A 24712-nucleotide genomic window follows, 5' to 3' on the forward strand; every position below is an offset into this window, starting at 1 on the left:
TCTCTAATATTCTTCACAAATACTGGCCCCTTTTGACTGCTGACGAGGACATCCAGCCGTCTTAACCACATACCCCTCAATAACGTATCGGAGGGGCAAGAACTTAAAAGACTTATTAATCCATAGTCACCATTCTGAACGGAGAACACCGAAATCTACCTGGTTACCCCTTCGGACTACAGGTTCCTATCCATGGGAGGACTGTTCGTTCTGCAAGCATATGACGAGGAAGAGGAACTTTCCCGATTCAGAAGGCAGACGAACATATGACATAAACAAAAATTGTGGAGGAGGATGTCCTCACACCTCAGTACTGTAAGGACCAACAAAGATACAACGTTAACCAAACACATGAAACTGGTGCATAAGGGGAACCTGGAACAACTAAAATTTTGGGGCATCGACTGTTTGAAGACTGGAATTAGAAGGGGTGATTTAGATCGCAGGCTATTACAACTCGAAGCGAAATGGATTTATCGCTTGGGGACACTATCCCCCAAATGTCTTAATGAAGGCTTCACATATGCAGTGTTCCTATAATTGATGGCAAAGACGCTACTGAGTTGGTGTAGTATGTTGGCTTGACAGTGACCTATACCACTGATTTGATATTTATTTCTTTCCAATAGGCACACCGTACCACATATATAGATTATGTTAACTCTCTATACAAACCCCCTTTTCTATCACTGGGAATTACTGTAGTAAGTCCCGTTAGTATCTAGATACCCACCTCACCTAACGGGACAAGTTGTTACTATACAATAGACTCTCAGATGACTTTTACACCTATTTGTCCGCTACTTTATGCATAGGTGACCCGGCTAATGATTAAAGCAAAGTCCACTGACTTGCGTACCTGAGACCATATGGACAATGAAAGTATAATCCGTCGACATGCACTCTCTAGACTTTGCCTATGTTGAAAGCAAAGGCAAATGTCATGCGCGTCTATGCTTAGGTCGACAGCGAAAGCTAAGTACGTTGTCACGCGCCCTAGTGTTCTCGTTTACGATACAGACTAAGTCCATCGTCATGCGCCCTAGTGTTTCTACTCACAATGTAGACTAAGTCCGCTGTCATGCGCCTCAGCCCTCCTACTGATGATGGAGACTGAGTCCGCTGACATGCGCACTGGAGTCTTTAGCTCACGATTGAGGCAGAGTCTGATGACATGCGCTTAAGGTATCTCAGAATACGGCAAAGGTCCGTGTACATGCGCGAGGGAGGCGGAGTAACATCGGACCTGACCGATCCCTAGAGGTTTACTCTGATTGGATCAGCAACGATCTCCCCACCCCACTCTCGGGGGAACAAATGAGTCGAAGTGAGGGCCGTACCCCCAATGACTGGGTCACGGACTGACACTAAGTGGATCGGATGCGGGGGCCGGGCCTCCCCTACTGTCATTGGACGATGCGATCAGGCCCCCAGTGATTACGTTACCATAGTAGTCTATATATGATACCGGCGGGTTTGGTGTGCCGCATTATTAGCCCCGATCCCCCTGAGGACAAAACGGCATGTGGCGAAACATGTCGGGGGGGCTCGTTTGTTAGGTTTTAATTCAGAGGCAGGGACAGCTAGGCAACCTAGGGTGAAATATGAATTAATCAGGAATATAGCTAGCTAGCTGCAGTATTGAGTATTCAGACCATTAGACAGAGGATACTGGCAAGAGGTGCACAGCGCCGTGTGGTTGTTACCTCAGTAACACTGGGGGGCTAGACCTGTAACCCTAAGGGCAGTACTACACAAAAGTGGGTTATAGTAACCTAGTGTGAACTGAACCCAATAAACAAACACGGATCCCCTCCACAGTATAAAATACAGCTACAGTCTCTTAATCTCATATTCGGTGACTGTGCACACTACCAGTTCCCTATATCTATTCGGAGATGATGTGTACTACTTGGTAACCCTGAAAGCTGCTGCCCCCTGCACTCTGGAAAATTTTAAAACATAATATTGGATGAAGCTTTATCCATCTTTTAATACATTTCAATAAAAGTTACTTTTTGGTGACCAATGGGTTCATGTGTCCCAATTAGACACATTTTCTTTGGTTTATAATTGGCTTAAAACCAATCAAAATGTGGTCCACATAAAAAACTTTTCTGGTTATTTTGTATACAAACCAAAGCCCAACCCCTGAGACTACCCCAGGATTTTGTCAGGGTGCCCTGTAAGTTATAACACACAATTATATTGTAATGCAAATGCTTATAGAAGGCAGAGAGGTATATTTGCACTGCAGGTGTGATGGGCTTCTGCAACCTGTCTCTTGTGAAAAAGAGGTCCCTGCTGACAGGTTCCCTTTAAGTCTGTAGTCACCAGCACCAGGAGCACTATAAGAGCTGGCGCCATGTCCATCACCTGCTTGGGTGACACATTGGCCACATTTATCAGTAGTAGTGCAGTGCGTACTATGTGCAGTCACTAATGTGCAGAGTGGCGCAGATTCCGGTCTTCATTAATCTGGCGCCCCCTGCACTGCTCCGGAAGTGTGCAGCATCTTTTTTTGGTGCAGCTTTCTATACAACATGCAACACAACTCTGTCGGGTCACAGTAATAAATGTGGCCACGATGTGACTCTGCCCCGGACGCCCCTTTATGTGTAGAATATTGTGGCGCGGTGGACACAAAACTGGCGCAAGATTCCAGCAATTCACAGTAAGTTCTGATGATCCATACTGCGATGGATAATGTAATAATGAAATAACACTCATTTTCCAATTTTAGCTCTAGGACGTGTCATCACGTCATGAATTTGCTTCATTCTATTAGCGACTGTGCCCCTTGTTCCCACGCAGGGTTTCTATTGAAACGCCAGGAACAGGTGTCCTTGGGAAAAATCTAAAGAAAGAGCACATATTGTTTTCCATCTGGTGGATAATGCAGGCAGGGGGGCTGCCGAGCAGCGGTGACAAATTCTAAATGTATTTATTTGTACAAAGTCTGAAGGTTAGACGTGAATCCATTCATGTTATGTGATTTCCATATAACGGATCCCTTGTCTGTAGTCCAGTGTCTGTACATGGAGAGTAATTCTGACCACTATCCCCCCTTTCCATGCACATTGCAGTTCCCCAAATCACATGCAGCCCTAGTCCCTAGACTATAATCTGTCCATTGTCATGACCCTCATCAGATATTGTTCACATTTAAAATGGTGCCCCTTAATTTATGGAATGATTTCTATGGCCTCCCCAAGGATAATACTTATGTTACAGATCCCTCAATCTACAATAGACCATGAGGCGACCATTAATACAGTAATACCAGTAATGAATAACGCCTCTCGGGCGTTAAATACCCCTTAAGACTATCCGCACCAGGTCAGGTAACTGGTATTGTTCCATCTTCCTTTATACATGCCCCTGTCACACCCACCCTGAAGAAGCAGCTCTGGACCCATCTAATCCACTGGACTATCATTCTATTTCACTACTTCCATTTGCTTCAAAACGATTCCGTTCCTGACCTCGCTCCTGTGCTGCCCGTCCTGACCTTCTGCTACGTCCTGACTCTGTTCCTGTGCTGCCCGTCCTGACCTTCTGCTACATCCTGACTCTGATCCTGTGCTGCCAGTCCTGACCTTCTGCTACATCCTGACTCTGATCCTGTGCTGCCCGTCCTAACCTTCTGCTACATCCTGACTCTGATCCTGTGCTGCCCGTCCTGACCTTCTGCTAAATCCTGACTCTGATCCTGTGCTGCCCGTCCTGACCTTCTGCTACATCCTGACTCTGATCCTGTGCTGCCCGTCCTGACCTTCTGCTACATCCTGACTCTGATCCTGTGCTGCCCGTCCTGACCTTCTGCTACATCCTGACTCTGATCCTGTGCTGCCCGTCCTGACCTTCTGCTACATCCTGACTCTGATCCTGTGCTGCCCGTCCTGACCTTCTGCTACATCCTGACTCTGATCCTGTGCTGCCCGTCCTGACCTTCTGCTACATCCTGACTCTGATCCTGTGCTGCCCGTCCTGACCTTCTGCTACATCCTGACTCTGATCCTGTGCTGCCCGTCCTGACCTTCTGCTACATCCTGACTCTGATCCTGTGCTGCCCGTCCTGACCTTCTGCTACGTCCTGACTCTGATCCTGTGCTGCACGTCTCAACCTCCTGCCTGTCCCTGACCACGCTTCTGCCTCACGATTGTGTACTTCGCCTTGGCTGGCACCACGGACAAAGTCGCACCTATGGAGCGAACTGGTGGTACCACGCCGCTGCAAGTCCAACCCGCTTTGAGGCAGGCTCTAGTGAAAACCGGGTGCTAATTAGACTCCAGTCCTAGGTGTTGGCTTACGTCATCGTCCGCGGTGGTCCAGAGGATCCACTACCACTAATCCTGACACGCATCTTATATCTACATTATATTGTGGCCTTTCATCTCCACTCACTCATATCCTCCACATATTGTGTACTCTCATCACCCCCTCATATTGTGTCCCCCTTTATCTCATTATATTGAGGCCCCTCTGATCTCCCCCTCATATTGTGGCCTCTTACCTTCCCTTCTTATTGTGGCTCCTCATGTTTCCTTCACATTGTGGCACCCCTCCCCCAACCTGTAGAGCCCTCATCTTTTCACACTCATAATGTGCCACACCCTACACCCCCTCCATATTTTAGCCCCATCATTTGTGGCCACCCTCCCCCCACATATTGTGTCCCCTCACCTCCCCTCATTCAGTGGACTCCCATCATCTTGTACACCCCCCCCCCCTCACCTCCTTGTTTCAATTTAACCCCTTAATGATCGCCCTATCGGCTTTTTACGGTGGTCATTATGGGTCATTATCGGATGATCGCTTGTTCAAGCCAAGAAGTAGAAAATGTAAAAAAGTTAAAGAAAAAAATATTAAATTATTTTATAATATAATTAAATAAATAAAATAAAAGTCCCATAATCTCCCCAGTGACACATAAAATGCAAATAAAGTATATAAAACACAAAAACACATACATATTTGGTATCACCGCGTCCGTATTAATCTGTACAATAAATTTAAATCAATATTGAACCCGTTCGGGGAACGACGTAAATCATCAAACACCATCACAAAAAATGTTTTCAAAAGTGATCAAAAAAAGTTACGTTCCCTAATATCATACGACTGAAAAGAACAACTCTTTTCTCAAAAAATAAGCCCTCAACCAGATCTGACAACAGAAAAATGCAGAAGTTATGGCCCTGAAAAGTTGTCAATAGTAAAAACATTGCGATTTTCTCCAATATTGGTTTTTCTATGGAAAATTGAGCAAAAATAAGAAAAACTATATAAATGAGGTATCACCGCAATCATAGTGAACCAGAGAATAAAGATAAAATATTATTTTTACGTTACGGTGAGCGGGGGGGGGGGGGGGGGGAATGCTAACAATCCAAAATAAAAATTGATGATTTTGTTTGTGTCCCCCTTGAAATCGTTAATAAAATCTCATGAATAAGCTTTAGACTCTCAAAATTATCTATACATTGTATCTCATCCCATATAAAATAAGCCCTCGCATGTTCGCATTACCAAAAAAAATAAAAATGTATAGGTCGTACAATGTGACAATACAAATCTGCTGTGAATGGCGCCTCCATTCATTCTATAGGCCAGTTTTGGCCTAAATGAATGTACCTTATATACTCGAGTATAAGCCTAGTTTTTCAGCACAAAAAATGTGCTGAAAAACCCAAACTCGGCTTATACTCGAGTCAAAAAAATAAATACCCCTGCATATCTTCTGTGCGATCTGTCCGCCAGCTGCAGCAGGCTATATACACTGGGGCAGGGTCTGGCAGGCTATATACACTGGGGCAGGGTCTGGCAGGCTATATACACTGGGGCAGGGTCTGGCAGGCTATATACACTGGGGCAGGGTCTGGCAGGCTATATACACTGGGGCAGGGTCTGGCAGGCTATGTACACTGGGGCAGGGTCTGGCTGGCTATATACACTGGGGCAGGGGCTGGCTGGCTATATACACTGGGGCAGGGGCTGGCTGGCTATATACACTGGGGCAGGGTCTGGCAGGCTATATACACTGGGGCAGGGTCTGGCAGGCTATATACACTGGGGCAGGGTCTGGCAGGCTATATACACTGGGGCAGGGGCTGGCTGGCTATATACACTGGGGCAGGGGCTGGCTGGCTATATACACTGGGGCAGGGGCTGGCTGGCTATATACACTGGGGCAGGGGCTGGCTGGCTATATACACTGGGGCAGGGGCTGGCTGGCTATATACACTGGGGCAGGGGTTGGCTGGCTATATACACTGGGGCAGGGGCTGGCTGGCTATATACTGGGGAGACTGTGACCAATGCATTTCCCACCCTCGGCTTATACTCGAGTCAATAGGCTTTCCCTGTATTTTGTGTTAAAATTAGGGGCCTCGGCTTGTACCCGGGTCGGCTTATACTCGAGTATATACGGTATTTTCCAAAAAAATTCTATCGTTTCTAAATCGCAGGTCCATATTGTTTTAACCCATGTGAAACACTTAAAGGGTTAATAGACTTAATAGAAGTTGTTTTACATACGTTGAGGTGTGAAGTTTCTACAGTGGGGTAATTTATGGGGTGTTACTATTATTTAGGCCTCGGTCACTTGAAAGCTGAGTTGTCCCTCAAAATGTGAGTTTTGGCAATTTTCATGAAAATAAGAAAAATCGCACCTAAAGTTCTGCACCTCATAACATCCTAAAAATATAACCGGACGCATAAAATATCATCCCAACATAAAGCAGATATTCTGTAAATGTTAATTATCAAACTTTTTGGGTAGTTTTACATCTTGTCTGGAAACCAGAACATTTCAAACTTGGAAAATGAAGAATTTTTACAAACTTTTGCCAAATTTTCACTTTTTTTCAGAACGAAACGCAAAACTTATCACTTAAATTTTATAACTAACATGAAGTACAATGTGTCACGAGAAAACATTCTCGAAATCACCCGAATATGTTAAAGCGTTCCAAAGTTATAACCAATTATCGTGAGACATGTCAGATTTGAAAAATCGAGTCTAGTCATTGAGCTGAAAACTAGTGTCGGTGATAAGGGGTTAAATAAAAAAAAATTATAAACACCATACACACCCGCAGTTACTGCCACTGCACTATAAGAAGATACGAGTACACACCCTCAGTTACTGTCACTGGACTATAAGAAGATACGAGTACACACCCGCAGTTACTGTCACTGCACTATAAGAAGTTAAGAGTACACACCCTCAGTTACTGTCACTGCACTATAAGAAGATACGAGTACACACCCTCAGTTACTGTCACTGCACTACAATAAGTTACGAGTACACATCCTCAGTTACTGTCACTGCACTACAAGAAGATAAGAGTACACATCCTCAGTTACTGTCGCTGCACTACAAGAAGATACGAGTACACACCCTCAGTTACTGGCACTGAGCTACATGAAGATACGAGTACACACCCTGAGTTACTGTCACTGCGCCACAATAAGATACGAGTACACACCCTCAGTTACTGTCACTGCACTACAAGAAGATACGAGTACACACCCTCAGTTACTGTCACTGCGCTACATGAAAATACGAGTACACACCCTCAGTTACTGGCACTGAGCTACATGAAGATACGAGTACACACCCTCAGTTACTGTCACTGCACCACAATAAGATACGAGTACACACCCTCAGTTACTGTCACTGCACTACAAGAAGATACGAGTACACACCCTCAGTTACTGTCACTGCACTACAAGAAGTTATGAATACACACCCTCAGTTACTGTCACTGCACTATAAGAAGATACGAGTACACACCCTCAGTTACTGTCACTGCGCTATAAGAAGGTACGAGTACACACCCTCAGTTACTGTCACTGCGCTACAAGAAGTTACGAGTACACACCCTCAGTTACTGACACTGCACTACAAGAAGTTACGAGTACACACCCTCAGTTACTGTCACTGCGCTACAAGAAGATACGAGTACACACCCTACGTTACTGTCACTGCACTACAAGAAGTTCCGAGTACACACCCTCAGTTACTGTCACGGCACTATAAGAAGATACGAGTACACACCCTACGTTACTGTCACTGCGCTACAAGAAGTTCCGAGTACACACCCTACGTTACTGTCACTGCACTATAAGAAGATACGAGTACACACCCTCAGTTACTGTCACTGCACTTTAAGAAGGTACAAGTACACACCCTCAGCTACTGCCTCTGCGTTATAAGAAGATACGAGTACACACCCTGAGTTACTGTCACTGCACTATAAGAAGTTACAAGTACACACCCTGAGTTACTGTCACTGCACTATAAGAAGTTACAAGTACACACCCTCAGTTACTGTCACTGCACTACAAGAAGTTATGAATACACACCCTCAGTTACTGTCACTGCACTACAATAAGATACGAGTACACACCCTCAGTTACTGTCATAGCGCTACAAGAAGATACGAGTACACACCCTCAGTTACTGTCACTGCACTGTAAGAAGATACGAGTACACACCCTCAGTTACTGTCACTGCACTACAAGAAGTTACGAGTACACACCCTCAGTTACTGTCACTGCACCACAATAAGATACGAGTACACACCCTCAGTTACTGCCTCTGCGTTATAAGAAGATACAAGTACACACCCTCAGTTACTGTCACTGCACTACAAGAAGATACGAATACACACCCTCAGTTACTGTCACTGCACTATAAGAAGTTACGAGTACACACCCTCAGTTACTGTCACTGCACTTTAAGAAGGTACAAGTACACACCCTCAGTTACTGCCTCTGCGTTATAAGAAGATACAAGTACACACCCTCAGTTACTGTCATTGCACTATAAGCAGATACAAGTACACACCCTGAGTTACTGTCACTGCACTATAAGAAGTTACGAGTATACACCCTCAGTTACTGTCACTGCACTACAAGAAGTTATGAATACACACCCTCAGTTACTGTCACTGCACTACAATAAGATACGAGTACACACCCTGAGTTACTGTCACAGCGCTACAAGTAGATACGAGTACACACCCTCAGTTACTGTCACTGCACTATAAGAAGATACGAGTACACACCCTGAGTTACTGTCACTGCACTATAAGAACGTACAAGTACACACCCTCAGTTACTGCCTCTGCGTTATAAGAAGATACAAGTACACACCCTGAGTTACTGTCATTGCACTACAAAAAGATATGAGTACACACCCTGAGTTACTGTCACTGCACTATAAGAAGTTACGAGTACACACCCTCAGTTACTGTCACTGCACTACAAGAAGTTATGAATACACACCCTCAGTTACTGTCACTGCACTACAATAAGATACGAGTACACACCCACAGTTACTGTCACATTGCTACAAGAAGATACGAGTACACACCCTCAGTTACTGTCACTGCGCTACATGAAGATACGAGTACACACCCTGAGTTACTGTCACTGCACTACAAGAAGATACGAGTACACACCCTGAGTTACTGTCACTGCGCTATAAGAAGATACGAGTACACACCCTCAGTTACTGTCACTGCGCTACATGAAGATACGAGTACACACCCTGAGATACTGTCACTGCGCTACAATAAGATACGAGTACACACCCTCAGTTACTGTCACAGCACTACAAGAAGATACGAGTACACACCCTGAGTTACTGTCACAGCGCTACAAGTAGATACGAGTACACACCCTCAGTTACTGTCACTGCACTATAAGAAGATACGAGTACACACCCTGAGTTACTGTCACTGCACTATAAGAAGGTACCAGTACACACCCTCAGTTACTGTCACTGCACTTTAAGAACGTACAAGTACACACCCTCAGTTACTGCCTCTGCGTTATAAGAAGATACAAGTACACACCCTGAGTTACTGTCATTGCACTACAAAAAGATATGAGTACACACCCTGAGTTACTGTCACTGCACTATAAGAAGTTACGAGTACACACCCTCAGTTACTGTCACTGCACTACAAGAAGTTATGAATACACACCCTCAGTTACTGTCACTGCACTACAATAAGATACGAGTACACACCCTCAGTTACTGTCACTGCACTACAAGAAGATACGAGTACACACCCTGAGTTACTGTCACTGCGCTATAAGAAGATACGAGTACACACCCTCAGTTACTGTCACTGCGCTACATGAAGATACGAGTACACACCCTGAGATACTGTCACTGCGCTACAATAAGATACGAGTACACACCCTCAGTTACTGTCACAGCACTACAAGAAGATACGAGTACACACCCTCAGTTACTGTCACTGCACTACAAGAAGATATGAGTACACACCCTCAGTTACTGTCACTGCACTACAAGAAGTTACGAATACACACCCTCAGTTACTGTCACTGCACTATAAGAAGACACGAGTACACACCCTCAGTTACTGTCACTGCGCTATAAGAAGGTACGAATACACACCCTCAGTTACTGTCACTGCGCTACAAGAAGATACGAGTACACACCCTCAGTTACTGTCACTGCGCTACAAGAAGTTACGAGTACACACCCTCAGTTACTGTCACTGCGCTATAAGAAGTTACGAGTACACACCCTACGTTGCTGTCACTGCGCTACAAGAAGTTACGAGTACACACCCTCAGTTACTGTCACTGCACTTTAAGAAGGTACAAGTACACACCTTCAGTTACTGTCACTGCGCTATAAGAAGATACGAGTACACACCCTGAGTAACTGTCACTGCGCTACAAGAAGATACGAGTACACACCCTCAGTTACTGTTACTGTGCTACATGAAGATACGAGTACACACCCTGAGTTACTGTCACTCTGCTACAATAAGAGACGATTACACACCCTCATTTACTGTCACTGCACTACAAGAAGATACGAGTACACACCCTCAGTTACTGTCACTGCACTACAAGAAGATACGAGTACACACCCTCAGTTACTGTCACTGCGCTACATGAAGATACAAGTACACACCCTCAGTTACTGTCACTGCGCTACAATAAGATACGAGTACACACCCTCAGTTACTGTCACTGCACTACAAGAAGTTACGAATACACACCCTCAGTTACTGTCACTGCACTATAAGAAGACACGAGTACACACCCTCAGTTACTGTCACAGCACTACAAGAAAATACGAGTACACACCCTCAGTTACTGTCACTGCACTACAAGAAGATACGAGTACACACCCTCAGTTACTGTCACTGCACTACAAGAAGTTACGAATACACACCCTCAGTTACTGTCACTGCACTATAAGAAGACACGAGTACACACCCTCAGTTACTGTCACTGCGCTACAAGAAGTTACGAGTACACATCCTCAGTAACTGTCACTGTGCTACATGAAGATACGAGTACACACCCTCAGTTACTGTCACTGCGCTACATGAAGATACGAGTACACACCCTCAGTTACTGTCACTGCGCTACATGAAGATACGAGTACACACCCTCAGTTACTGTCACTGCACTATACGAAGGTACGAGTACACACCCTCAGTTACTCTCACTGCACTACAAGAAGTTACGAGTACACATCCTCAGTAACTGTCACTGCACTATAAGAAGTTACGAATACACACCATCAGTTACTGTAACTGCGCTACAAGAAGTTACGAGTACACACCCTCAGTTACTGTCACTGCACTACATGAAGATACGAGTACACACCCTCAGTTACTGTCAATGCACTTCAAGAAATTACGAATACACACCCTCAGTTACTGTCACAGCACTATAAGAAGATACGAGTCCACACCCTCAGTTACTGTCACTGCGCTATAAGAAGGTACGAGTACACACCCTCAGTTACTGTCACTGCACTACAAGAAGTTACGAATACACACCCTCAGTTACTGTCACTGCACTATAAGAAGACACGAGTACACACCCTCAGTTACTGTCACTGCGCTACAAGAAGTTACGAGTACACATCCTCAGTAACTGTCACTGTGCTACATGAAGATACGAGTACACACCCTCAGTTACTGTCACTGCGCTATAAGAAGGTACGAGTATACACCCTCAGTTACTGACACTGCGCTACAAGAAGTTCCGAGTACATACCCTCAGTTACTGTCAATGCGCTACAAGAAGTTCCGAGTACACACCCTCAGTTACTGTCACTTCACTACAAGAAGATACGAGTACACACCCTCAGTTACTGTCACTGCACTACAAGAAGATACGAGTACACACCCTCAGTTACTGTCACTTCACTACAAGAAGATACGAGTACACACCCTCAGTTACTGTCACTGCACTACAAGAAGTTACGAATACACACCCTCAGTTACTGTCACTGCGCTACAAGAAGTTACGAGTACACACCCTCAGTTACTGTCACTGCGCTATAAGAAGGTACGAGTATACACCCTCATTTACTGTCCCTGCGCTATAAGAAGGTACGAGTATACACCCTCAGTTACTGACACTGCACTATAAGAAGATACGAGTACACACCCTCAGTTACTGTCACTGCACTACAAGAAGTTACGAGTACACACCCTCAGTTACTGACACTGCACTACAAGAAGTTACGAGTACGCACCCTCAGTTACTGTCACTGCGCTACAAGAAGATACGAGTACACACCCTACGTTACTGTCACTGCGCTACAAGAAGTTTCGAGTTCTCACCCTCAGTTACTGTCACTGCACTATACAAAGGTACGAGTATACACCCTCAGTTACTGTCACTGCGCTACAAGAAGTTACGAGTACACACCCTCAGTTACTGTCACTGCACTACAAGAAGTTACGAGTACACATCCTCAGTAACTGTCACCGCACTATAAGAAGTTACGAATACACACCATCAGTTACTGTCACTGCGCTACAAGAAGCTACGAGTACACACCCTCAGTTACTGTCACTGCACTTTAAGAAGGTACAAGTACACACCCTCAGTTACTGCCTCTGCGTTATAAGAAGATACAAGTACACACCCTCAGTTACTGTCATTGCACTATAAGAAGTTACGAGTACACATCCTCAGTTACTGTCACTGCACTACAAGAAGTTATGAATACACACCCTCAGTTACTGTCACTGCACTACAATAAGATACGAGTACACACCCTGAGTTACTGTCACAGCGCTACAAGAAGATACGAGTACACACCCTCAGTTACTGTCACTGCACTATAAGAAGATACGAGTACACACCCTCAGTTACTGTCACTGCACTACAAGAAGTTACGAGTACACACCCTCAGTTACTGTCACTGCACTTTAAGAAGGTACAAGTACACACCCTCAGTTACTGCCTCTGCGTTATAAGAAGATACAAGTACACACCCTCAGTTACTGTCATTGCACTATAAGCAGATACAAGTACACACCCTGAGTTACTGTCACTGCACTATAAGAAGTTACGAGTACACACCCTCAGTTACTGTCACTGCACTACAATAAGATACGAGTACCCACCCTCAGTTACTGTCACTGCACTATAAGAAGATACGAGTACACACCCTCAGTTACTGTCACATTGCTACAAGAAGATACGAGTACACACCCTCAGTTACTGTCACTGCGCTACATGAAGATACGGGTACACACCCTGAGTTACTGTCACTGCGCTACAATAAGATACGAGTACACACCCTGAGTTACTGTCACTGCACTACAAGAAGATACGAGTACACACCCTCAGTTACTGTCACTGTGCTATAAGAAGATACGAGTACACACCCTCAGTTACTGTCACTGCGCTACATGAAGATACGAGTACACACCCTGAGTTACTGTCACTGCGCTACAATAAGATACGAGTACACACCCTGAGTTACTGTCACTGCGCTACAATAAGATACGAGTACACACCCTCAGTTACTGTCACAGCACTACAAGAAGGTACAAGTACACACCCTCAGTTACTGCCTCTGCGTTATAAGAAGATACAAGTACACACCCTCAGTTACTGTCATTGCACTATAAGCAGATACAAGTACACACCCTGAGTTACTGTCACTGCACTATAAGAAGTTACGAGTATACACCCTCAGTTACTGTCACTGCACTACAAGAAGTTATGAATACACACCCTCAGTTACTGTCACTGCACTACAATAAGATACGAGTACACACCCTGAGTTACTGTCACAGCGCTACAAGTAGATATGAGTACACACCCTCAGTTACTGTCACTGCACTATAAGAAGATACGAGTACACACCCTGAGTTACTGTCACTGCACTATAAGAACGTACAAGTACACACCCTCAGTTACTGCCTCTGCGTTATAAGAAGATACAAGTACACACCCTGAGTTACTGTCATTGCACTACAAAAAGATATGAGTACACACCCTGAGTTACTGTCACTGCACTATAAGAAGTTACGAGTACACACCCTCAGTTACTGTCACTGCACTACAAGAAGTTATGAATACACACCCTCAGTTACTGTCACTGCACTACAATAAGATACGAGTACACACCCACAGTTACTGTCACATTGCTACAAGAAGATACGAGTACACACCCTCAGTTACTGTCACTGCGCTACATGAAGATACGAGTACACACCCTGAGTTACTGTCACTGCACTACAAGAAGATACGAGTACACACCCTGAGTTACTGTCACTGCGCTATAAGAAGATACGAGTACACACCCTCAGTTACTGTCACTGCGCTACATGAAGATACGAGTACACACCCTGAGATACTGTCACTGCGCTACAATAAGATACGAGTACACACCCTCAGTTACTGTCACAGCACTACAAGAAGATACGAGTACACACCCTGAGTTACTGTCACAGCGCTACAAGTAGATACGAGTACACACCCTCAGTTACTGTCACTGCACTATAAGAAGATACGAGTACACACCCTGAGTTACTGTCACTGCACTATAAGAAGGTACCAGTACACACCCTCAGTTACTGTCACTGCACTTTAAGAACGTACAAGTACACACCCTCAGTTACTGCCTCTGCGTTATAAGAAGATACAAGTACACACCCTGAGTTACTGTCATTGCACTACAAAAAGATATGAGTACACACCCTGAGTTACTGTCACTGCACTATAAGAAGTTACGAGTACAAACCCTCAGTTACTGTCACTGCACTACAAGAAGTTATGAATACACACCCTCAGTTACTGTCACTGCACTACAATAAGATACGAGTACACACCCTCAGTTACTGTCACTGCACTACAAGAAGATACGAGTACACACCCTGAGTAACTGTCACTGCGCTACAAGAAGATACGAGTACACACCCTCAGTTACTGTTACTGTGCTACATGAAGATACGAGTACACACCCTGAGTTACTGTCACTCTGCTACAATAAGAGACGATTACACACCCTCATTTACTGTCACTGCACTACAAGAAGATACGAGTACACACCCTCAGTTACTGTCACTGCACTACAAGAAGATACGAGTACACACCCTCAGTTACTGTCACTGCGCTACATGAAGATACAAGTACACACCCTCAGTTACTGTCACTGCGCTACAATAAGATACGAGTACACACCCTCAGTTACTGTCACTGCACTACAAGAAGTTACGAATACACACGCTCAGTTACTGTCACTGCACTATAAGAAGACACGAGTACACACCCTCAGTTACTGTCACAGCACTACAAGAAAATACGAGTACACACCCTCAGTTACTGTCACTGCACTACAAGAAGATACGAGTACACACCCTCAGTTACTGTCACTGCACTACAAGAAGTTACGAATACACACCCTCAGTTACTGTCACTGCACTATAAGAAGACACGAGTACACACCCTCAGTTACTGTCACTGCGCTACAAGAAGTTACGAGTACACATCCTCAGTAACTGTCACTGTGCTACATGAAGATACGAGTACACACCCTCAGTTACTGTCACTGCGCTACATGAAGATACGAGTACACACCCTCAGTTACTGTCACTGCGCTACATGAAGATACGAGTACACACCCTCAGTTACTGTCACTGCACTATACGAAGGTACGAGTACACACCCTCAGTTACTGTCACTGCACTACAAGAAGTTACGAGTACACATCCTCAGTAACTGTCACTGCACTATAAGAAGTTACGAATACACACCATCAGTTACTGTAACTGCGCTACAAGAAGTTACGAGTACACACCCTCAGTTACTGTCACTGCACTACATGAAGATACGAGTACACACCCTCAGTTACTGTCAATGCACTTCAAGAAATTACGAATACACACCCTCAGTTACTGTCACAGCACTATAAGAAGATACGAGTCCACACCCTCAGTTACTGTCACTGCGCTATAAGAAGGTACGAGTACACACCCTCAGTTACTGTCACTGCACTACAAGAAGTTACGAATACACACCCTCAGTTACTGTCACTGCACTATAAGAAGACACGAGTACACACCCTCAGTTACTGTCACTGCGCTACAAGAAGTTACGAGTACACATCCTCAGTAACTGTCACTGTGCTACATGAAGATACGAGTACACACCCTCAGTTACTGTCACTGCGCTACATGAAGATACGAGTACACACCCTCAGTTACTGTCACTGCGCTACATGAAGATACGAGTACACACCCTCAGTTACTGTCACTGCACTATACGAAGGTACGAGTACACACCCTCAGTTACTGTCACTGCACTACAAGAAGTTACGAGTACACATCCTCAGTAACTGTCACTGCACTATAAGAAGTTACGAATACACACCATCAGTTACTGTAACTGCGCTACAAGAAGTTACGAGTACACACCCTCAGTTACTGTCACTGCACTACATGAAGATACGAGTACACACCCTCAGTTACTGTCAATGCACTTCAAGAAATTACGAATACACACCCTCAGTTACTGTCACAGCACTATAAGAAGATACGAGTCCACACCCTCAGTTACTGTCACTGCGCTATAAGAAGGTACGAGTATACACCCTCAGTTACTGTCACTGCACTATAAGAAGATACGAGTACACACCCTCAGTTACTGTCACTGCGCTATAAGAAGGTACGAGTATACACCCTCAGTTACTGACACTGCGCTACAAGAAGTTCCGAGTACATACCCTCAGTTACTGTCAATGCGCTACAAGAAGTTCCGAGTACACACCCTCAGTTACTGTCACTGCACTATACGAAGGTACGAGTACACACCCTCAGTTACTGCCACTGCACTACAAGAAGATACGAGTACACACCCTCAGTTACTGTCACTTCACTACAAGAAGATACGAGTACACACCCTCAGTTACTGTCACTGCACTACAAGAAGATACGAGTACACACCCTCAGTTACTGTCACTTCACTACAAGAAGATACGAGTACACACCCTCAGTTACTGTCACTGCACTACAAGAAGTTACGAATACACACCCTCAGTTACTGTCACTGCGCTACAAGAAGTTACGAGTACACACCCTCAGTTACTGTCACTGCGCTATAAGAAGGTACGAGTATACACCCTCATTTACTGTCCCTGCGCTATAAGAAGGTACGAGTATACACCCTCAGTTACTGACACTGCACTATAAGAAGATACGAGTACACACCCTCAGTTACTGTCACTGCACTACAAGAAGTTACGAGTACACACCCTCAGTTACTGACACTGCACTACAAGAAGGTACGAGTACGCACCCTCAGTTACTGTCACTGCGCTACAAGAAGATACGAGTACACACCCTACGTTACTGTCACTGCGCTACAAGAAGTTTCGAGTTCTCACCCTCAGTTACTGTCACTGCACTATACAAAGGTACGAGTATACACCCTCAGTTACTGTCACTGCGCTACAAGAAGTTACGAGTACACACCCTCAGTTACTGTCACTGCACTACAAGAAGTTACGAGTACACATCCTCAGTAACTGTCACCGCACTATAAGAAGTTACGAATACACACCATCAGTTACTGTCACTGCGCTACAAGAAGTTACGAGTACACACCCTCAGTTACTGTCACTGCGCTACAAGAAGTTACGAGTACACACCCTCAGTTACTGTCACTGCACTATATGAAGATACGAGTACACACCCTCAGTTACTGACACTGCACTACAAGAAGTTTCGAGTACACACCCTCAGTTACTGTTACTGCGCTATAAGAAGTTACGAATACACACCCTCAGTTACTGTCACTGCGCTACAAGAAGTTACGAATACACACCCTCAGTTACTGTCACTACGCTATAAGAAGATACGAGTACACACCCTCAGTTACTGTCACTGCGCTACAAGAAGTTACGAGTACACACCCTCAGTTACTGTCACTGCACTATAAGAAGATACGAGAACACACCCTCAGTTACTGTCACTGTGCTACAAGAAGTTACGAGTACACACCCTCAGTTACTGTCACTGCACTATAAGAAGATACGAGTACACACCCTCAGTTACTGTCACTGCACTACAAGAAGTTACGAGTACACATCCTCAGTTACTGTCACTGCACTACAATAAGATACGGGTACACACTCTCAGTTACTGGCACTTTGGTATTAGAAGTTACGAGTACACACCCTCAGTTACTGTCACTGCACTACAAGAAGTTACGAGTACACACCCTCAGTTACTGTCACTGCACTACAAGAAGTTACGAGTACACATCCTCAGTTACTGGCACTGCACTACAAGAAGTTACGAGTACACATCCTCAGTTACTGTCACTGCGCTACAAGAAGTTACGAGTACACACTCTCAGGCTGCATTAACATGAATGTATGCCCACACGGCTACAAACGGGCAGGCATACGTCCGGCGCCATGGAGACAAGGAGGGGTGACCCCTACCCTCTCGATAGCGATCCACGAAGCAGGACATGTCCTATATTTTCCCGTGTACATATCGGTACGGTGCCGCAAGTGTGCAGCACCATATCACTCCATGTGTCCATTGCCGGCCTTTGGAGGATGTACACATCCCCCTACGATGGTGTTAATGTAGACTCAGTTACTGTTAGTTACCCTAACCCTAACTAGAATAGCTCCACAAAACACTTACTATTAAATAAACACCGACAAAGAGAAACCGACAAGAATGTGGTGAGAGAATACAAGAGAACAGACAAACTTCACAGACTCTCTCACCACAGACAAAGTAACAGAAACTAGAAAGCCTAGATGTTCCTACAGAACAGAGTCAGGGATAAGCTTCAGATACAACGGGGCACATTTACTTACCCGGGCCTGTCGCGATCCCCGATCCGAATGGTCCGACGAAGATGGAGTCCGGCGCGATTCACCAACATCGTGCGCCCGAGATCCTGCATGTGTCGCTTCCCCCGCTGAGGTCCCCGGAGTTCACCTTCTTCTTCCCGGTGCTTGTAAATGCGTGTCTTGTGACACAATTTACGAGGTTTAATCCTGCGCGTTGTCCGAATCCGTCTGATCGCGTGTGCCAAAAACCCCTGTTAAATGCGGCGCTAATTGGAAATGCGGTCCGCGGACCCTTAGTAAATGAGCCCCAGTGCCTAGAAAATACTGAATCACAGAACCAGTCTTAAATGGAGCCCGGCCACTCCTGATAGGATAATACAAATGACCGCAGCTGGGACCTAATACCCCAGCAGGTAATGCAGAAACACCAGCAACAAAAATATAGGAATAAACAATCATGTAGCACAGAGGTAGAGAACCGTCCAGAAAGGCCAAATCCTGACACCTGGGGCTTCTGCTGAAGTGCCTGGGACACGTGACCCCCAGCAACCAAGGTCCCTGATTTTAAGGCCAGTATTGCGATACAAAGAGAAAAGCCAGGGCTCAGACCAGTGGACTTTTAAATATTTTTTTAAGGACCTAATTGGTAAATCTATTCTGCACAACATTTTTCCCAACACCCCACTTTTATGCTGACCATGCACAGTGCCCACCCAGAGATGACCCCAGTTATGATAGATTATATAAGATCAGGCCCATATTGGAGTATCTGAGTGCCAAATTTATGGAAGTATATACCCCCGAGAGGCACCTACCTATGGACGAGTTCCGGGTACATTTCAAAGGGAGACTTCAGTCCCTCCAGTACCTGCCCAATAAGAGAGCAGGGTGTGGCGTGCAGATGTATAAGCTGTGTGAGAGGGCATCAGGGTACACTTATAGGTTCAGGGTATAAGTAGGAAAGGATTCAACAATATTGTCCCCAGGATACCCCCCTTCCTGGGAATTGCTGGAAAAGTAGTGTGGAATTTTGTGCACCCATTACTGGACCAGGGCTACCACTCTAGGTAGAATAACAATAACCAAATCGCAATCCAAATAGAATAGTCTATAGACAGGCAAGAAATCAGAACCCAGGAAACTAGAGACGAGCTAGTGGACAAAGCAAGATAGCAGCGACCAGCGAGGAGTCCAGGCTAAACTGGATACTTATAGGGAAACTAGGCCCTGCCACAGGTGGAAGGAGCAATTACAGGTCCACAGTGTTAACTGTTAAGACAAAATCAGAGTGAGGGTGACATCAGGTCAGACAACCATAGAACCTAGTTCAGACTGCAGGATGACAAAAAAAACCTCAGCTTCTCCTGATATTGCCTGAGGAGGCGTGGAGCATGAAGATCTCTGCTAGTGACCCACGTACGATCCTCAGGGCTGAACCCTTTCCAATGTATGAGATATTGGACAGAGTTCTGAACTCCGTAAGAGTCAAGAATTTTCTCAACCTCAAACTTCAGTTCTCACAGAATGTCAATGGAAGCCGGTGGCTCAGACCTAGGCAGGACAGGGAGGACGTACTTCTTCAGCAGAGATTTATGAAAGACATTGGGGAACATTTACTTACAGTGTCGGTGTCTGCATTGGCTTTGTTACCGACCTGCTCTCGGTAAGAAGACACACATTTAATATTGTAGAGCTGTGCAGAGACATTTCTGTCCCCGAGACCATTTTCTGTCCCTGGGACCAAAATCTGTCCCGAGCACCAGAAATGTGTCCAACAGTCCCTGCTAGACCAGTTTTCTTTTGGTCTACTTTCCGTCAGTTTACACCGCCCAAAAAGGGCTGCGACACATAGTAATTCTGTCTGAGTTTCCACTCCGCCAAAGCCACGCCCCTTTTCGGAGAAGAGTCGGAGCAGACGGAAAAAGGCATTTTTTCTGGCGCCGCCAGATAATAAATAGGTCTGAGAGCAGAACATGTGGTGAGAGCGCCACAAAACTGGCGGAAACGCCATAGTAAATGTCCCCCATTGTGATTACGGAGGGAATCTAGGTGTTGCAACTGTAACCCTAACCCTGTTTTTCCCACCTTTTTCAACATTTTTGGGTTTCAAAATTCTGGTCCCTATTGACTTCACTGGGGTTCCTGTTTGGATAATGGTTCAGCCATTCTTTATAAGGGAACCGTCTAAAATAATTGAATAAATAAAAATTCTGCTGCTTGAACCAGTCATCAGCCACATCTTATATACAGAGTCCAAGGTGAAAGTGACTGCAGAGGAGCCGGGAGCTCGGTGTATAACTGACGGGAGGAGGACACAGGATGGATTAGTAGGAGAGAGAGTTTACATCTCATGCTGTTAGCCAGTGTGATAGGTTTGCCGAAGTCCAGGTACCAAAGCACAATATTTCCTGGCATTTGGAGAAAGCAGCGAACCTGAGTTTTTCCCAACCCACTTATCTACTACTTACCTTCTTTTACTGTAATCATTGATGTTTTTTCACTTTCTTCTTCCAGGAAGACCCATTACAGAGAGAAGGACACATCCGCTGGGGAGAAGGTTTTATAATAGTCTATGATATAACTGACAGAGGAAGCTTTGAAGATGTTATAACATTGAAGAACCTGTTAGATGAAGTAAAGAAACCCAAAAATGTTACCTTCATTCTAGTGGGAAATAAGACAGATCTGAGCCATTCTCGTCAAGTCAGCACAGAAGAAGGGGAGAAATTGGCCACAGACTTGGCATGTACCTTCTACGAGTGCTCAGCCTGCACGGGGGAAGGAAATATCACAGAGATGTTCTTTGATCTTTGCCGTGAAATAAAACGTCGGAAAATGATTCAGGGAAAGACCAGAAGAAGAAGCTCCACTACACACGTGAAACAAGCAATCAACAAAATGTTAACTAAAATCAGCAGCTGAAACCAGCAGGAAGGTTGTGGCAAATGCAGGATCCATGTAAATGTACTGTGTAAATAACTAGAAATCTACAATGATGTGCTATGTGCTCCGTTACCAGCTTTTACAAAAACTTTACTATTCTATCTTAACCTCACATTTACCTGAAGACTCAGTGAAAATGTCCCCTTCCCATCTGATTTATAAAGGTCAGGACTTAATATTGCATGTTTACCCATTTAATGGTACTAATAAATTGCTCAAGAGATAAAATTCTACTTGTAAATGTGTCTTTTTCAGTGGCTTTTCATTCTTCAGATATATCATAGTAACATATGCTGGATAATTCATTTGGCACATTAGGAGTTAGGGTTAGTAGGGTTAGGGTTATATATAAAACACATGGAGACATCAACGTGAAACCATGTCACCCTAACCCAGCTCTCATCAGCTATTAGCTCATCATACCATGCCTTCTCTGATGCACTGAACTAGCCTGAAGCCCATAGTAGATAATAGTGTTAGTAGGGTTGCGGCATAAATAATATAGCGCATATAGCGCCATCATATTCCGTAACACTTTACAAATCATAGGGGACATATACAAATATAATATTACATTACAGAGTATTGTTCATATGGAACAATAGGAGGGAAGGCCCTAATCACAAGAGCTTACAGTCTATGAGGGGTGACACAAGAGCTTACAGTCTATGAGGATGAGGGGTGACACAAGAGCTTACAGTCTATGAGGATGAGGGGTGACACAAGAGCTTACAGTCTATGAGGATGAGGGCAGGACACAAGAGCTTCCAGTCTATGAGGATGAGGGGGGACACAAGAGCTTACAGTCTATGAGGATGAGGGGTGACACAAGAGCTTACAGCCTGTGAGGATGAGGGGTGACACAAGAGCTTACAGTCTATGAGGAAGAGGGGATGACACAAGAGCTTACAGTCTATGAGGATGAGGGGTGACACAAGAGCTTACAGTCTATGAGGATGAGGGGTGACACAAGAGCTTACAGTCTATGAGGATGAGGGGGGACACAAGAGCTTACAGTCTATGAGGATGAGGGGTGACACAAGAGCTTACAGTCTGTGAGGATGAGGGGTGACACAAGAGCTTACAGTCTATGAGGAAGAGGGGATGACACAAGAGCTTACAGTCTATGAGGATGAGGGGTAACACAAGAGCTTACAGTCTATGAGGATGAGGGGTGACACAAGAGCTTACAATCTATGAGGATGAGGGGGTGACACAAGAGCTTACAGTCTATGAGGAGGAGGGGGGACACAAGAGTTTACAGTCTATGAGGATGAGGGGGTGACACAAGAGCTTACAGTCTATGAGGGAGGACACAAGAGCTTACAGTCTATGAGGATGAGGGGGGACACAAGAGCTTACAATCTATGAGGATGAGGGGGTGACACAAGAGCTTACAGTCTATGAGGAGGAGGGGGGACACAAGAGCTTACAGTCTATGATGATGAGGGGGTAACACAAGAGCTTACAGTCTATGAGGATGAGGGGGGACACAAGAGCTTACAGTCTATGAGGATGAGGGGGTGACACAAGAGCTTACAGTCTATGAGGGAGGACACAAGAGATGCTGAGAGATTGCAATGAGCTCCCAGCACTCCCCCTCTTCCTCCTCCCCCGGGCCGGCCCCTCCCCCCTGTGTGAGCTGTGCCTCATGTCTCCAGGTATCAGCAGGAGAGGTGACCCGGCCATCAGAGACTCCTCTGCAGCTCCTAGTTGTTCCCCTCCTCCTCCTCCTCTTCTTCCTCCCCCTGTGTGAGCTGTGCCTCGGGTCCCTGTGTCATCACAAGGCACAGCAGGAGAGGTGACCCAGCCATAGGAGACTCCTCTGCAGCTCCTGGTAGTTGTGGAGGGGGAGGATGGCAGCACAGACAGAGGCTACATGGCTGCTGCCCTGTGTGATGTCCCAGCAGCTGCCACCTATACACTGACCAGCTCCAGAGCAGGGACCAGGGAGGACAACCACTCCCATCATACAGTGAGTAATGTCAATGTACCTCTGCCACCTCTACACTGAGCATATCCACAGCAGGGACTAGGGATTACAACCACTCCCATCCTACAGTGAGTAATGTCAGTGACTGTACGATAGAAGACAGTCATCAGGGCTTGTGTGTAAGTTTTGTGACGTACAAGTCCTGAAATAATCGCAACGTCTTGCAAATTGCCAGACATTGCGATTATTTTGCTCCTCACACCTTCTCCATGCCAAGAGATCATGAGGGAGATGCAGACAGCGGCGCCTGCGCCCTCGCTATAACCTGTGAACTTTCATGACGGAAAGTTTGCAGGTTTCTAAGCAATGCCACACATTTCTGATTGTAACCAATCTATTACAATGTGCGAATTGCACATAGTAATAGATGATGCGGAAAATCCCCATATACTGCCATATTGTAGTATGGCAGTATATGATAGAATAAATCACACAACCTAGGGTTAAAGTACCCTAGAAGTTAAATAATTATACATATTTGTTATTTTAACTATAAATATCACAAAATTATGTTTTTTTTTGTCAAGGTGACACACCACCCGAGTTATGCTGGTTTTTTTGCGAATTTTGACACGCCAAGCTCAAAAGGTTGCCCATCACTGGGTTAGGGTTAGGGTTAGGGGTTAGGGTTAGGGTTAGTAGGGTT

General features: G+C 45.2%; 1 protein-coding gene across 2 annotated transcripts in view; it reads left to right on the top strand.

Annotated features, from left to right (window-relative positions):
- Window positions 1-22292, top strand: part of LOC140125905 (ras-related and estrogen-regulated growth inhibitor) — a 102976-nt gene extending 80684 nt beyond the window's left edge. For both annotated transcript variants that reach the window (XM_072144803.1, XM_072144802.1), the window contains exon 5: window positions 21645-22292. In XM_072144803.1, the coding sequence (XP_072000904.1) occupies window positions 21645-22052 (408 nt within the window). In that variant the 3' untranslated portion in view covers window positions 22053-22292. The remainder of the gene's footprint in view (window positions 1-21644) is intronic.
- The last annotated feature ends 2420 nt before the right edge of the window (window positions 22293-24712 follow it).

The sequence above is a fragment of the Engystomops pustulosus genome, chromosome 4, assembly GCF_040894005.1.
Source record: "Engystomops pustulosus chromosome 4, aEngPut4.maternal, whole genome shotgun sequence".
NCBI lineage: Eukaryota > Metazoa > Chordata > Amphibia > Anura > Leptodactylidae > Engystomops > Engystomops pustulosus.